Source organism: Epinephelus moara, chromosome 10, assembly GCF_006386435.1.
Source record: "Epinephelus moara isolate mb chromosome 10, YSFRI_EMoa_1.0, whole genome shotgun sequence".
In the NCBI taxonomy this organism is placed as follows: domain Eukaryota; kingdom Metazoa; phylum Chordata; class Actinopteri; order Perciformes; family Serranidae; genus Epinephelus; species Epinephelus moara.
The window spans coordinates 24,081,159-24,096,992 of record NC_065515.1 but is presented as its reverse complement, the minus strand read 5'-3'; the positions used below and the strand labels follow the sequence as shown (position 1 = coordinate 24,096,992).

Sequence of the window (15,834 nt, the reverse complement as noted above, 5' to 3'; positions counted from 1 at the left end):
TGCTCCCAGTTATTTTACTGGGAGCAGCTTAATATAAAATTGGCAACAGAGCCCAGTAAAACAGGATGAAACATCACAGTTACCACTGCCACAACTGATCCCTGGGCTTCAAATAACAGTGGGACACCACACACTCTGGATGAGACGCTGATTAACACCTGACTCCAACAGATTGCCTCTTACAGTGGATATAATAAAATGAAACATGCGATGATGCATCAAAAAATACATTTTCAAAGTCCAGTTTACAAAAAAGAAAACCCTTCTCTGTCCATTAGCTGTGTTCATGTGTGATGTTTACATCTTACATCACCTATTTGATGATCCATTTTTATCTATTTATAGACCAGTGACTAAAGAATTTAATCAGCTGACTTTCATCTGCTAGATTAGTTGGCAAGTCTTCAGTTGCTATGCCTATATGTGCAGGTGTGTGTGTGTTTGTGTTGTCAAGATGAATGGAGGTGACTCACCCCGATAATGGCATTGAGTTCAGCCATCGTGACCTGCTTGGCCCTCTCCACTGCTTGGACCACCTGTTGCTGGTGCTGCACACAAACACACACAAACAGCATACAAACACACACATTTAATACCACAGGAAGAAAGTAAGGATAAACACGCTGGTATAGATAAATACACACACATGTAAACAAAATGTATATCACATGTAGGGTCAGTAATCACACTGTGAGACCTGCTAATAGACCAAACTTGAGAAAAGGTGCTAAAACAACCAAACTCTGCTTGAACAGGGTGAATAAATATAAATGTCTGGATTGGGCAACCATGCATTCACACAGCGCAAACACTGACAGAAGAGTCACACACAGAAACACACACACTGTACACGCACACACACATGCTCAAAGCCACACTAACTAAAATCTCAGTTCTGTTTACACAAAATCCCAGTGTAATCAGTCACACAATCGCAAATATGCATGTGTGCAACAGTGCTGGCACACACACTCACTCACTCACACCCACACACAGAACAGACACACAGTGTCAATATTGATCAAACTGACAGAGCTGTGACCTTCCTGTCTCCAGGGAGCACACTCATCAGTGCACACTCACACTCCCAGACAAAAAGAAGTGTGTCTGCAGGTTTGTACTCAGATCTACACACTCACACACACGCAACCAGCGCACACGCAGTCAGACCAACACTACAACAATATATTTAACTTCAACAACCGCGCTCCTTTTACTTAAATTGTATTAAATGGATATAAATACAAAATTATAGCTTCAAGAAGCAATTAATGGAGGCCAAGCACACACCAAGAAATAGTGATAATCTCGTAGAATAATAAGAGGGCACAAAGCAACGTGTGGCTGTATTTAATTTAATGATAATGGGATCTTAATGTTGAGAAAACAATACAGTTTAATATTACTCTCAAAGCTAGATAGCCTTCTTTATGTAATCTACATAGTTGGCTTTAATACCATCATAAGTAATTCTGTATTGTCTCCAGTGACACAGATATTTGTTTAATACAAGTCCCTTTTGACCTTGCTCAGATCGTTTGATGCAAAGTCACAAGACCACATATGAGGCATATGCAGCTGACAGCACATGTTCACACCATGGGGCATGAAATTATTAGTGCCACAAAGATCAGCTGATCGTCAGCTGACACGACAGTCCTTTCAGACACAGGAACGCTGCTTTGATCGTAATGCAGTAAACTGTATTTGCCACACTGGTAAACTATGATGACAATGTTTCTGACTGATTCCTCTCACTTAATGATCAGCCGGATGTTGTGTTTAATAAAGATATATTTAATTAAATTGCAATTGTCAGATTTGCTTTTCCAACAGAGGATGACTTACTGAGGTAGCTTGCAATAACTGGGATGAAATTCCAAACTAAAGCCTCAAAGTCGGTAATGATAATAATGATGTTTTACTTGCAATATTTGTTGTTGTATGAGTGTATTGAGGCCCACATTCACCAAACCGACAACAAAGAACTAATGGTGACAAAGGAAGACTATTTCCTCACCTGTGTCTCAGCTTAAATGTCGCCCTGAATGCACCGCAAAGACTACAGCCACGGCACATATGTTCTGCACCTGTGTGAGAGAGAATAACTCTCCATACTAACAGATGGGTGCAGCAGGCCCAGAGGAAGAGCGCTGGGCTTCGATGTAAATTTCTGTAGTGACCAAACACTGGAATTCCAACTTGAGTCCATCACACGATGCCATTAGGCCCAAAAAGGCCTTTTCGCATCTTGGAAACGTCTTTAAATCAGTGGATGCATTTTTTTTTAGCATCACAGGGATTTGTTTATCAGAATTTGAACCATTTGGTCCGATAACATTTGGGTGCTTAGCTGAGCGCTAAATTGGGATTTATACTTGTCCATCAGCTCCATGTAGAGCCTATGCCTAGCCTACACACATGGCCTACGCTGTTGTAAGCACTTATACTTGTACGATGGTCTGTCTGTGTCACTCTGCAGTTACAGCTCCAAAACACTAGTTGTTTACAACATGCTAATGCTTTTATCACAAGTCTATGGCATTTTACGTTGCATAAATTAGCCTGGTGGCTAGCAGACCTTTCCTCTACTCATATGAAGCCAGGGACAACAGCAACATTTAACAAAGGTAACGTTACAAAATTCGTCTCCATTACAACTCACAAGGTTCACTGACAAAACAACTGTCTTATACTAAACACGTTTTCCAGACAAATATAACGTCATTAGCACAAGGCTATAAGGCACTTCACATAGTATAAATTAGCCTAGCGACGAGTGGAGATTTCCTCTGCTCATATGAAGCCAGGTAGCCAGGATATTTTGTGGAGGCTTTATTGTCTTCACAATTTATTGTTTCTTATCTATGAAATAAAAGTAAATAAAAGCTTTGTTTCCACTGAGGGAAATCGTTTCAGCTTACAAAAATAGACAGAAGGTCTGTGTCGCTGCGACATGTAGTTACATTTCTGGAGAGGTGCACATCAGGTCACAGTGTAGGGTATGGCATCAATTTGACACAGAAGTATAAATCGGACATAAACCAGAAGTAGCCTGATCAGCCAGAGGAAGTCTCTGGTGCGCCAGCTGTATGGGCGCAATGATGCAGAGGCAGTGCCAATCATCTGGGTAATGTTATACGTAGCATTTGAATGTTTTGGCTTCATGCACCGCTGAGCAGCCTTCATAGGAATGAACAGGGTTTTGCCTCCTACGCTGTATCCAGTTGTCTTTATACGTCCGTGTGGGGTAGTCTGTATTCGTCATTCAAAAAGGGAAACCTGAACACCGACTGGACAGTGTCAACACGCTAGATAGCCGCTTAGAACATTGACAACACAACCCGATGTTGAAAGAACAAATTCTATATTTACAGCAAAAAATTCATAAATAATTATGAACCGTTTCTGCTAAAGAGCTTAATGGCTGAGAAAGTACTTGTACCTAATATAAAAGGTTTGTTTCGATCTCAGCTTTCTTATCTTTAGCCATTTGTTTGCTTTCCTCACTTCTGTTTCTCTTGTACACTGAGCTGAACTGCCAATCAGAGAAATTTCATTCACCAACGGGGTCTGCCATCTCCAACACCGATCGGTCAAGGACTGATTAGTACAAATGATATGGGACACACCACAAAAACTAAAACAACAGGTGCCCATCAGTGGCACGACATTGGCGGCCGACCATCAGCTTGGTGAATCAGGGCCTTTACATTGTGAGCACACAAATTAAAATCAATCTTTTTGTCAATATCATGCGAACTTCTGAATTTATATTTTGCTAAGCATGTAATTTCATCCATTATTATTTTCATTCATTAATTATTCTGAATGCAAAGAAAATATGATCTATATACAGGCCTGGGGTGTGAATAATTGTCTCCTGATTATGTGTGTGCATATTTTGTGTTCATCTGTAAGTGTGTCTGGCGGTGGTGACACTTACCTCTTGAGAGAGGAAAGGGATGATCTGAGCGCAGATGGCACTGAGACGCTTGACAATCTCCGCCTGTGATGGGAAGAGAGGGGGATGAGGGAGAGACAGAAGGAGAGAGAAAAGGATATATGATCATACCGCAAGATAATAAGTACACAATGAACACAGCGTATGATACACCTTTACAGCACATTAAGCCTTTGCTGCATTAAAACATCTTTCTAATGAGCGAGGAGCTCCGTCGGTGACAACTCTATGAGACGGAGAGAAGACAAATGTGGGAGTGAGCAGCAGAGGTGGAAGGATGGAGGCAGCATTAGAGCTCCAGTCATCATCTGGTCTTTTAGCACCATCACACTCTCATTTAGCCCGGCCTCACACGCTCTTCCTCCATCCCTCTCACCCTCACACACAAACATAATGAGCCAACAAACACACACTCACAAAAAGCAGGAGACCTCGAAGAATGTCTCTCTGAAGCTCTCCACCTGTCACAGTCGGCTATCCAGTGAGTGCCATTACATTTGTCTATTTCCTAAAACTCGTAAAAACCATAAAAATGCTCTTTCTTGGCCCCCCACACACACAGACAACACGTGCACACGTGGCAAACCATCCACAGAATACAGCTGCCTGCACACACGGACACATAAAAACATAAGCACACACTCTCCCCGTGTCACACACACACACACACACACGCACACTAACACACTCGCAAACACACACTGAACCTCTGCGGTGTGTCTAATTCTATCTGTCTGAGTGCCCTCAGCCTCATTTTGTTCTCTTCTTCACTCAGCCGTTCTCTCTTTTTCTACAACAGCTCTCACACTGAGCCATTATTACCCTATTCATCCTCTTCCTCCCGTCCTCCCCCCGCTCCCCCTCCCTTGCCCACTTTGTCTCGTTTTCTCCCATCTTTCTATTTTTCTATATTATTCCCTTTCTCTCTATTTTAATTTATCCTCCTTCCTTTCTCTCCAACGCCCTTTTACTTCCACTAACATCAGTCGCTCGCTCCTCTTTTTTCTTTGTTACTCCGCTGTCACACATTACCACGGCCATATTCACTTTTTATTTTTATTTTTCCTCCCTCTATCTGTTTTCTTTTCTCACTCCTTCTCTCTCTGCATCCCTCTCTCCTCACTAATGCATGTTTCTGGCACTTGAAGATACTGGAGAAGAAGAGAGAAAGACAGCAAAGGGGCGATGGAGGGCAATGCAATGACTGACAGGGCTGTATACACCATCATGCAAAGGCTCACACACACACACACACACACACACACACACACACACGATCAACCGGCCTGTCAGTTACAGCCATTCTCATCATGACTTCATAAACTGGCTATCACCAGACACACAGCTCTGTTCCAAGGACAGACACAGTCTTATCACATCATACATGTGTCAACGTATGCATGTGTGTGTGTATGTGTGTGTGTGTGTGGGTGGCTAGTAACTTGCGCCTAAGCTCCTCAGTATATTTGGAAAGATATGCATGTATAGTATGTGTGTGCTGACCATACAGAGGAAAGTGACAGTGAGAGACAGGAACAGAGATGACAGAGGAGAAAAAGTTTTTTACGATATTTCTTTTTGCTGTTTATTCTGCTGATTTAATTTATTTTAAAGCTTTCTGTATGTTTGTCTGCTTGATTTCACTTTATCCCTTTATTTGCTTTATATTTTTTTCCACTTTTTCTAAAAGATGATAACTGGAAATAAAATAGGGAACAGGGCAGACGCATGGTGGGTAGTGGTACTCGATACTAGGGTTGAGCCGAGTACAGATCCTGTACAGATAATGTACAAATACGATTATCAGCCGAGTAAAATGTGTCAATATCTGTGCTGCTGATGATCAAAACTGATCTGAAGCTCAATCCTGAGATTGTTCTGTAAATAGTTTTCTAATAAATAATAAATATAGCAACTTCTGATCAATTTCAGGCTTGAAATACCAACTTCTGGTTCAGTTCCACCCATTTCCATTTTAAGCCACACCCACTTTGGATTAAACCCCACCCATTCCGAGTACAGATACGGATACCGATAATTGAGTTGGTTGAACAGATACAGATACAGATAATGGTGTACTCACTCATCCTCACTCGATACCAATAAGGTCTTCTGGTCCTGTCCCACCCATTTCCTGTTTAAGCCACACCCACTTCATGTTAAACCCCACCCATTCCAAGTGCAGCCACAAATACTGAGAATTTAGTTGGTTGAACAGATACAGACACAGATACAGATACAGATACAGATACAGATAATGGTGTACTTCCTCATCGTTACTCTATACCATTAAGGTCTTTTGGTTCAGTTCCACCCATTTCCAGTTTAAGCCATACCCACTTCTGGTTAAACCCGACCCATTCTGAGTACAGATATGGATACTGATAATTGAGTTAGTTGAACAGATACAGATAATGGTGTACTCGCTCATCCTCACCCGATACCATTAAGGTATTGTCAGTAACCCAGCACCAATGGTGTTGAAACGTCTCCGGTCAAAGGATTCCTGCATTTTATCCTTTTTGTACCCAGATCTAGAAAAACAATACAAAAGATGGGTGATCTTGGACTAAATGTGACATGTGATTGGCCCATTACCACAGGAGCTTCAACCCATACCGAGTAAGGTGTGGTGAAGTCGGTATATTTGACGTAGTTGGCAGTTCAGCGTGCCAAGATGCCACCAAATGGTCAAAAGTATGGCTATACTACATGATTGTAGTGTAAAAAAAAGTATTAAATGACATACTCTATTGATATTGGTATCACTTTAAGGGTACTGGTATTGGCACTGGTATTGTAATTTTTCAAAATGATACCCAGTCCTAAAAGAGTCTGATAGAATAGAAGAGGAAGCTTTATTGTCATTATATATTAAATATAATGAGATTACTGGTGCCACTCCATTAGTGCTTTTAAAGACAGGTCAAACAAGACAACCAGCTAAAACATGAAATAAACACAGCTTTATAATAGTTATTATAGCAAATCATAAAATAAATAAAATCAGTAAAAGACAGAGGTTAAAAATACTGCATGGTGTAGATATTGCACATGATTATTGCTTGTATAGTGTTCTCACAGCCCAGGGAAAGAAACTGCTTGTTAGTCAGGAGGTGCAGGCTTTGAATGACCTGTAGCACCTGCCTGAGGGCATCAGGTCAAAGAGATGATGTGCTGGGTGGGAGGAGTCATGGAGGATAGATCTGGACCATCTCAGGCAGCGATGACTGCATGAGCTCTACATGCTGGCTTTGATAACACTTAACAAATGTATCTGTTGCCCTGTTTGAATCAACCTGTGCTTCAGGTTTGGGGATTGGGAAATGTTCTGTTATCCGTCAGAAAACATCACAATCTGCTGACATTTTAATCAGTAACTTGCCAAACCCGAGAGAGGTTCTCATGGTCAACTGACTCACCTGAACTTGAGAAATGGTTTAACAAGGAAAAAACTGAATATTTAGTGTCCCTGACCACTAACATTTGAAGGAAATGATTTGATTCCAGAGACAAATGCTAAACTTTGTACATTCAGAGTATACATTATACATGTTTCCTTTAATTCACCTGGATATGCTGCATCATCTACTCTAAATCAGCTGTCCTCCCGTCAGTTACATCTCAGCTACTGCACCTGATTACTCCCTACCAAACAACAGGTTGTCCTCAGGATGCAAATCCTCTCAGATTGCCCGGCTCAGCCAGTCTGACAGAAGTGATCCTGGACCATAAATCAGAACCAGACAGAACAGGACAGACCTGAACATACTCGGTCTACGGAGCCGCTTTTGTTTACTGTTTCTACAAAGGCGGCGGTAACTTTGACTGAAAGAATCAATGACAGAATTGTTATTGAATCAATAGCAGAGAAGTAGAAATAAACAGCGCAAAGAAAATAGAGCTTCTGCTAAATTATGTGGATGCATTAAAAACATTCAGAGCAAAAAAATGAGTTTTTTTTAGTAAGTATTAGCTCTATTCTGTTACAACAGAAGAAACATCAGCCGCTTTGCATGGCCTTGACAGCTCAAATATTATCCAGGGACAAAATAAATGTACTCCAACAAGTTCTATGATAGTTGACTAATTGGTGGATTTCCCAGTGACCAATTTAATGATATTAATGAATTTCTGAATGATTTTAGACACATAAAGTATCAGGTAAAAAAGAAATGTTAGGATTAGCTTACACTTCTGTTTCATGTTTTTGGCAGTCCATTACACTGGGTAAGAAGTTATGGATTACTTAGCTACTTATGGCTACATGAAGATGCAAATTTGAGTGTTAATTCTCAGTGGGTTAAGCACTACTATTTGGGTTTAGCCCTGCTACTACTACCTGTGCTCATTGCACTGATTTGTTTGATTGATGGTAACAACAATATCAATTAATGCAAGTTAAACCACAGAAACTACAATCATTGTATATTTTGTATATGCTACATAAATGTACAACCCGATAGTTATTGATTAACTTCCACAACGCAACAGCATCCCACCAACTCCACGCTCTGGTTGGGAGGCAGTGGGTGGTGTGATGAGTCCAAGACGCCAGTCAGCCGATGGCTTTACAATAGAGTGAAAGTGAGCCGGGCTGAAGCAGTCTGAGCCGGGCCAGGTGTCAGAAACAACACGGCACAGTCTCGTTCCACAGCCCTGCCAAAGCACAGCCACCAGGGAGTACTGGCAAAGGCTGGCCGGATGGAAGGATGAACGGATGGAGGGATGAATGGATGGGTAGATACAAAGGAAGAGAGGGGGCTGGTCAATAAACACCTGAGGGCACATACGCTGCCAACTGGCACGGGGACAGAGAGAGATACAGAGAAAGAGAGAGGCTTTAAGTGAAACAGAGATAAAATGTAGGTGAGGGACAAAGAAGTGCAGAAATGCTTTTCATTTCAAAGAGTACAAAAATGATTCTCTGAAACAGACAAAAAGATGGAGGACAGGAAAACGGGAATGAGGGTAGAGGAGAAAATGAAGAAGAGGAAGGAAGTGCAGGACAAGGACAGCCTGTTCCAGAGGCTGTGGTGCATATTAGCCTCAGACACACACACACACACACACACACACACACACACACACGGTGTGCTCAGACTTGTCATGTCGTCTGATCGCTGACAGGATGATAACCACAACCAGGAAAAGGTTTAGATGATGACAGTGCCTTGCTGCATAATGATACAACCTGAAATGTGTGACAAGATAACACACACACACACACACACACACACACACACACACACACGTATATCAATCAAACACATAAATCCAAAATCTAACCTACATTATACCATGTAAACATATTTTCTATGTTAAGTAAGTATCTTGGATGGTCGAGTCAACTAAAGTCTATTCACAAATCAAATTTATTTTAAAACAGAAGCAATACTAAGAGCTTGCAAGTCACCACATGCTCACACCAGCACTCACTAATACACACAAACTGTATTGATTCATTTAAATGAATCACTTAAAGACGAGACGCAACAGACAGCACAGTCACAGCCAGAGAAGAAGAGACGCTGCAACGTGTCAGAAGCCGAGAGCTGAGCAGTTCAACATCCTGCAAATGAGCAGCGACTTGTTACACAGGTGTGCTCACCTGATGTTGAATTCTGAAACTTATTTTGATTTCAGCTGCTCCATCTGTTTCTGTCGAGTGCAAAGGGTGAGGAACCTGACTGTAGCTACTGTATCTATGCCGTCCCTGTGGTATTTACAGCAAAATCATAGCAAGAGGAATAAAGCACGGAGGGCAATAACCAAGACTGTGTGATCCCTGTGAGGTTGTATGATGGGTATATTACCAGGGAATGTGGAAAATAACAATTCATATCACAATAAATATGGGCTAAAAAATTCTCTATGTATTTATCAACATTTTAAGCACTACAATTGACTGTAATAAGTGTATTTCCATTAAAATCTCTGCTCTGTAGACAGTGATGCCGACAAGTAACAAGAAGCACAGGAGACAGCTTGTGTGTGCAGGAGTAATGAGAATACAGCCTGTGTGTGTGTGTGTGTGTGTGTGTGTGTGAGTGTCAGTGTGTGTCCTCTTAAACACAAGAGTAAATGGATGCGAAAAAAACTGGGGAATATCAAGGGAAAACACAAGAGAAGTCTTTGAATCGCAGGGAACAAAACAAAGAAAATGGCTCGAATACAGGAAGTTGCAGCAGGTTGGAGTTGGTGCTGAAGAATTGGGCACTGAGGGTTCAGTCTGTTGTTGTGTTGGCTTTTGAATTTATTATTTCTGCAATAATTGTCCTGACATTGTGTTGAGAAACCTCCAACAGGTCATTATCGTGAGAGTTTAAACACACAAAATAAAGGTCATATTTGGTGTCACAGTAATAAATGCTTACTGGACCTGCACTCTACTGCCATCAGGAAGAAATCCATCAGAGCACAAGGAAGCAATTTCTACACCAACACTCAGCTCGGTAGATCAGAATGCAATGCAGGGACAAGCGCGCTTTGCGTAAGAGGCGTAATTCAAAATTTTTCTTGACTGGAAAAACTCATTCTGCTGCACTTACTTTGCAATCACTACTGCTATTGCTACTGCGCTCCCTCTCCACCCACATGTTTAACCCACAGCGCAAATGCAACACGTTCCTGCCTGTTCTCTGAAGGCTGTCAAAAGGCATTTGAGGAAATGTAGAAAATGACTAACTGAAGTAGAAATAGACGAGATAGGTGGGTAGATGAGGCGGTGGGTACACTGGAGAAGAAAATAATAACACTCGCTCACAAAATAAGCCATCACAGAGTGACGGTGTAACAGCGGTTCTGCACGTGGAATTTTCTTTAAATAATGAGCCAGCGTCTGACTGTTCTGACAAAGACAAAGCTTGTTGTAGAGGGAGGGGGTCCTTTTAGAGTAAGATCTGCCCCCGAGCTATTTTCTTTCAAATGCCTGGAATGACAAGGCGTCCTGCGTTGTGTAACTGTAGCATATTGGCAGGCTGGTGAGAGGTATAAAGTGATATATGGAGGTTCACATGCAATGCATTCTAATCAGGCCCAGAAATGTGCACAGGCTCAAAGGAAGGGATGAACTGACAGAAAACAAGCTCACGTTTTTTTCCTTGCACACTTTACACTCTGTGACACTACAGTGAACTTGAACTGGAACATCGGGGAGGACACTTCCCTGTGAAAGATCAGCATTGTATTTGGTCTCCCGTCATGATGGCGAGCAAGCAACAGTGGCCGCGTTCATCTTGCCAATAAAGCTCGGTGAATTTGAATGTGATGAGCGTGGGTTGAGATTGGCACGGGAGGAGGGAGATGGTGCCCAGTGTGCTCGGGCACTGCCAGCTGTGCCAGCCTCTGAGTCCCACTACGGCTGAGCGAGCCAGCTTTATGGAGGGGGGGCCTCTGTGTGTGTGTGTGTGTGTGTGTGTGTGTGTGTGTGATACCCCACTCCTCTACTCACTCTAATTGCTCTCAACAAAAAATCTCTGCCATCTCTCCCAGCCCTTATTTTATTTCTATTCCTAGCACCTCTCTCAGGCTCCTTACCGGAATAGTTGCTGGTTTGAATCCTTGGAAGCAGATTGTGAGACAGAATGAGCAACGCTCGAGCGAAACACTTAACCTCCAACTGCAGAGGACCCCATCTGTAACAGGCAACTTCACAGTAAATGCGTGCCACAGAGAGAATGTTATGCACGATGTTGATGGAAAAAAGGATGTGTGCCCAGTCAGCTTTACCTTGAGAGAGAGAAGGTTACACAAAATGGTTTTGTAGAGACAGGAAGCTCTGACCTTTACACTTCCTCTAACTGGTTGTTCATAATGTTGGTACAAAAAAATTTGGACATTAATAGTGTGTGTATGCACTGCAGTTATTAGCTGTGCCCAAAATTATTTCTGTGTTCACTCATTCAGTATTTCCTGTATATTAAACATTTAGAGCTGAATAATCCAGGCGGTTGATTTATCAGTCGATCAACAAAATGAATGGCAAATATTTTGATCATTAATAAATAGTTTATTATTTTTCAAGCAACTTAGAAGTTCTAAGTTGTGAGTATTTGCATTTTTGCTTTATGTTATGTGATATTAATCAAAATATTTTGGGATTTGGGACTGCAATTTAACATCAGCTGACGGCTAAATATATGGGGCACAGAAGCAAAATTAGGGGTGCAACGATTCAGCGATCTGGATCTATATAACGATTCAATGGTCAACGATCATCGATCTATATCGTCATCTTTAGGTCATCTTTAGGATATGCTTTTATTTTGAAAGTCTCTGTCACCATCAAACAGCAGCAAGCAGAAGGCAGCAGCCAAGAGAACACCAATGAGGACAACGTTATTTACTCAGGAATAAATCAGCGATGTGGAAATATTTTTGATTTTGGAGAAAATACAGTTAAACAGACAGAACACATGGTGTGTGTACACAATGCTGTTACAAGATAAAACACGTTACCTGCCTGGTCGGGCATCTCGCTCATTAACTTCTCACTACAGCAACATTAGCTGCTCTGTTTCAATAATGTTCTGCTGAAAAAAAAAACGTGCATGCAGGCTGAAATTCAACTGAGCTGTTTAGTCAGGAGATACAGAGCCTTAAACCAACTCTGAGTAAGAACAAAGGTAATGTTACATGAAATTTGTTAAGCTATGAGTGGTGGAAAAAAAGTCCGCTGGCCACTAGGCTAATTTATGCAAAGCAAACATGCTAAAGCTGATAATGAGTGACGAGCAAAAAACAACTGTTTTATCCATGAACCCTTGACAGGTATTGTTGTAAATCCATGTTTTATGGCTGTTGAGAGAAGTTTGCCTTCGGGTCTTTAAGAAAGACGGAAGTGAAGTTTTAAGATGATGGTTGTAGTTAAAATAAAAAGATTTCTTCCAGAGAGGTCTTTCTGGCAGAATATTTATGTGTTGTTTTTATATTTTATGGTCAAAAGCAGAAAGAAAAGGAGTGGCAGTTTTTTTCTGTAACAGACTCATATCAATCGCAGGCCCCTAAATCGCATCTAATCAAAGTTGTATCGTGGCAGACTTTGTAACATCGGCAAATATTGTATTGTTATCCAAAGAACTGATATAAAATAGTATCGTGATTTACACCCCTAAGCAAAATGTTATGTAGGTGAGGTGGAGCGGGGTTTTCTACCTGCTACACAGACTCTGTCTTTATAGCGTGTGGTTACGTACCAGACTGAGTGTGTATTGTGTTTTTTTTCAAGTGTCAATAGAGTTGTTTATACAGGGGGGTTTGGAAGCTTATGCTATCTTAACTGGCAGAGAATTAATTAACTGGATCATTTTAACTACAGCATGCACTGATGTGATTTATTTACTTTCAGGTGAAATGTAAAAAACACCATCAAGGTTACTCTGCTGCTTCACATTGCCTCTGGCACAATGAGGTATACACCTGAACTTCTTCTTAGATAGATCAATGTAATTTTAACCTCTTGGAGGTGCGTGTAGAGTAAAAAAAGAGAAGAGTGGAGCAAGGCCCTCATGGTCAGTGTAGTTGCTTCAGCTGATTCTACTGGACACGTCTGCTGCAGTGTTGTGTCGCATCCAATAGAGATCAGCATTTTTCACAACTTTCCGACATCTTTAAAGGGGCAATAAGCGGAAATTCATCATTTCTAGATTGAAGGAATTAAAAAATCGCTATGTGAAGAACTATAGGTGTAATTTCATCTGGAGTATAGCATGACCTCACACACTCTCTGTGTTGATCTCCAGCCCCTTGTTTACAAGCCGGTCCGGCTGTGCATTCATGTACGTTCATGTGAATTGCCGCCTCCTCCCTCCTCTCGGAGCCCTTGGCCCTCCCTCCCTATAAAAGGCTACAGCCAGTGAGCAATGGCAGCGCGTATTTTCGAAGCGAAATGGCGGAGTGCGGAACGAAGCGTTCACCTGAAGACGACCAGGATCCGACATTACCTCTAAAGAAACAACGGTCGTTTGCGAAGAAGTTGTCGGATAAAGAAAGGGACAGAACCCGGATTGCATTTCCAAGGTGGAGAGCACAGCGAGAGCTAAAGGGGCTACAATCTGACTCGGAGCTAGGGTGTGGAGAGCAGAGGCAGAGGGAGGTGTGGCTCATGACACACTTTGTTTTGGTCTACAGGAAGTGCACAACAGCAAACCTAGCGGTGAAACGATTTCACTTTTTGCCCCTTTAAACCAAATGATTTGGATTATTACAGCCAGGCTGCGTCAGCTCTGTCCTCAGAGACAGGTGGAGACATAGAAGCATTTATATGAAGACATCAGAAAAAAGTTCTTTACAAAAATTAAATGTAAACTCCCAAGATTTTGATGGACCCTCTGTCCAGAGTAAAATGCAACATCTGCTTGGAGAAAATATTGTCAGCGCCATAGATGCAGCAAGATGTCAGTGCATGAGACAACCTACACAACAACATAAAATTCATCTCATCACAGGTCACACTTTTTCCTCCTTTAAAATGTATGTCTATGCATTTGTAATAATACACTGTTAATAACTGTAAATTGTAACTGTGCGGTGGCAACACACAAGAAATGTCACGCCAATAAAGCTTATTGAATAAATCAATCAAGAAAAAACGATCACTTGATAATATAAATAATCCTTACCTGCAGCCATAACCTCAGCAGCTCACTCTACTCTGCTGAGCAGTAAACTCAGATTTTGGAAACTTACAATATGAATCATCATGATTTTATATCTAATTACTTTAATATTGACATGTATTGGAGGTGAAGCATTGTATTCTGGGATTTTCTTGAATCAAAAGGTATTGTGCATGCTATGAAGTGATTTCAGAAGTAATACATAATTTCACATCAATTGTTTATAGCATCCTACACCTTTAAATTTCCAGGTACTGTGTATTTAAAAACACTGGAAATAATTTTTACTTTTATGAGTTGTCAACAGAAACCTTCCTGTCTGCATTCAAATTTCTTTTAGATCGTGAGAGGGAAATTGTAATTTAAGAGGGTTGTTTATTAATGAAACATGTAAAGTGAGAACTAATGTAAAATACAGATGTGTTTCAGTTTTGGGAGTCAAGTTATGGAGTGCTGATTTGAAACTGTATTCCTCTATGTTGAGTTTTAGAAAAGCCTTAAAATGCAAAATGATGATGGATTATTAGGTAAAATGATCAAAATGTAAAAGAATTGTGGATTATAATTTAGAGTATAATGTATTTAGTTATTAATTTATTTATTTCCTGTCAATGTTAATATGAGATAGGCAAAAATAAGCATGCGGCTTCAGCCTTTTTCAGTAACTGACTGTGAGAAAATTTGTGTGAAATAATCTTTGTTTTGCAATATGTATGTAGCCGAAATAAAAATGATTCATTCATTCATTCTGGAAACAGCCATATTGTATATTTCAGTGCCTCACATGTGCACGGCTGCAGAATACCCTCATTTATTTTCACGAGTCAGAGGGTGTGTACATATCACACACGCACAAACACAATCCTGGAGCTTATCTCTGTCCCCTGCTTTCTAATTGGGCTGCTCTCCCCTCTGTGAACAGTTTAAGGTAAATATTTGTAGCCAATGACGCACTAATCACCCACTGATTGGGGTTGCAGGCACAGAGCTGTTCAATGAAAACAGCCATTCCTGCTTCCTCTCATTCAGCCCCCCACCTCCTCCTCCTCCTCTTCTCTTTCCTCTTTCTCTCCATGCAATCAGCCTTCTTCTTTCTCCATTCTGCGAGCTCATTTTTCCACTTCCACAGTATCTCTCCTTCCCTCGCTCTGTTCTCTTGCTCTGTTTTCCCTCAGTGCACTTGGCCTTGCTCTTTTGCTCTGCCCTCTTTCTCATTCTCTCTCATTTCTTTCTCCTTCTTGCTCTATCTCT

General features: G+C 41.2%; 1 protein-coding gene across 2 annotated transcripts in view; it reads right to left on the bottom strand.

Moving 5' to 3' along the window:
• The window catches only part of tle2b (TLE family member 2, transcriptional corepressor b), a 126,172-nt gene that overhangs the window by 35,341 nt on the left and 74,997 nt on the right, over positions 1 to 15,834 (bottom strand). For both annotated transcript variants that reach the window (XM_050054705.1, XM_050054707.1), the window contains exons 5-6: positions 3,947 to 4,009; positions 474 to 548 (exon numbers count right to left, since the gene is read on the bottom strand). In XM_050054705.1, coding sequence (XP_049910662.1) covers positions 474 to 548; positions 3,947 to 4,009 — 138 coding nt within the window. The remainder of the gene's footprint in view (positions 1 to 473; positions 549 to 3,946; positions 4,010 to 15,834) is intronic.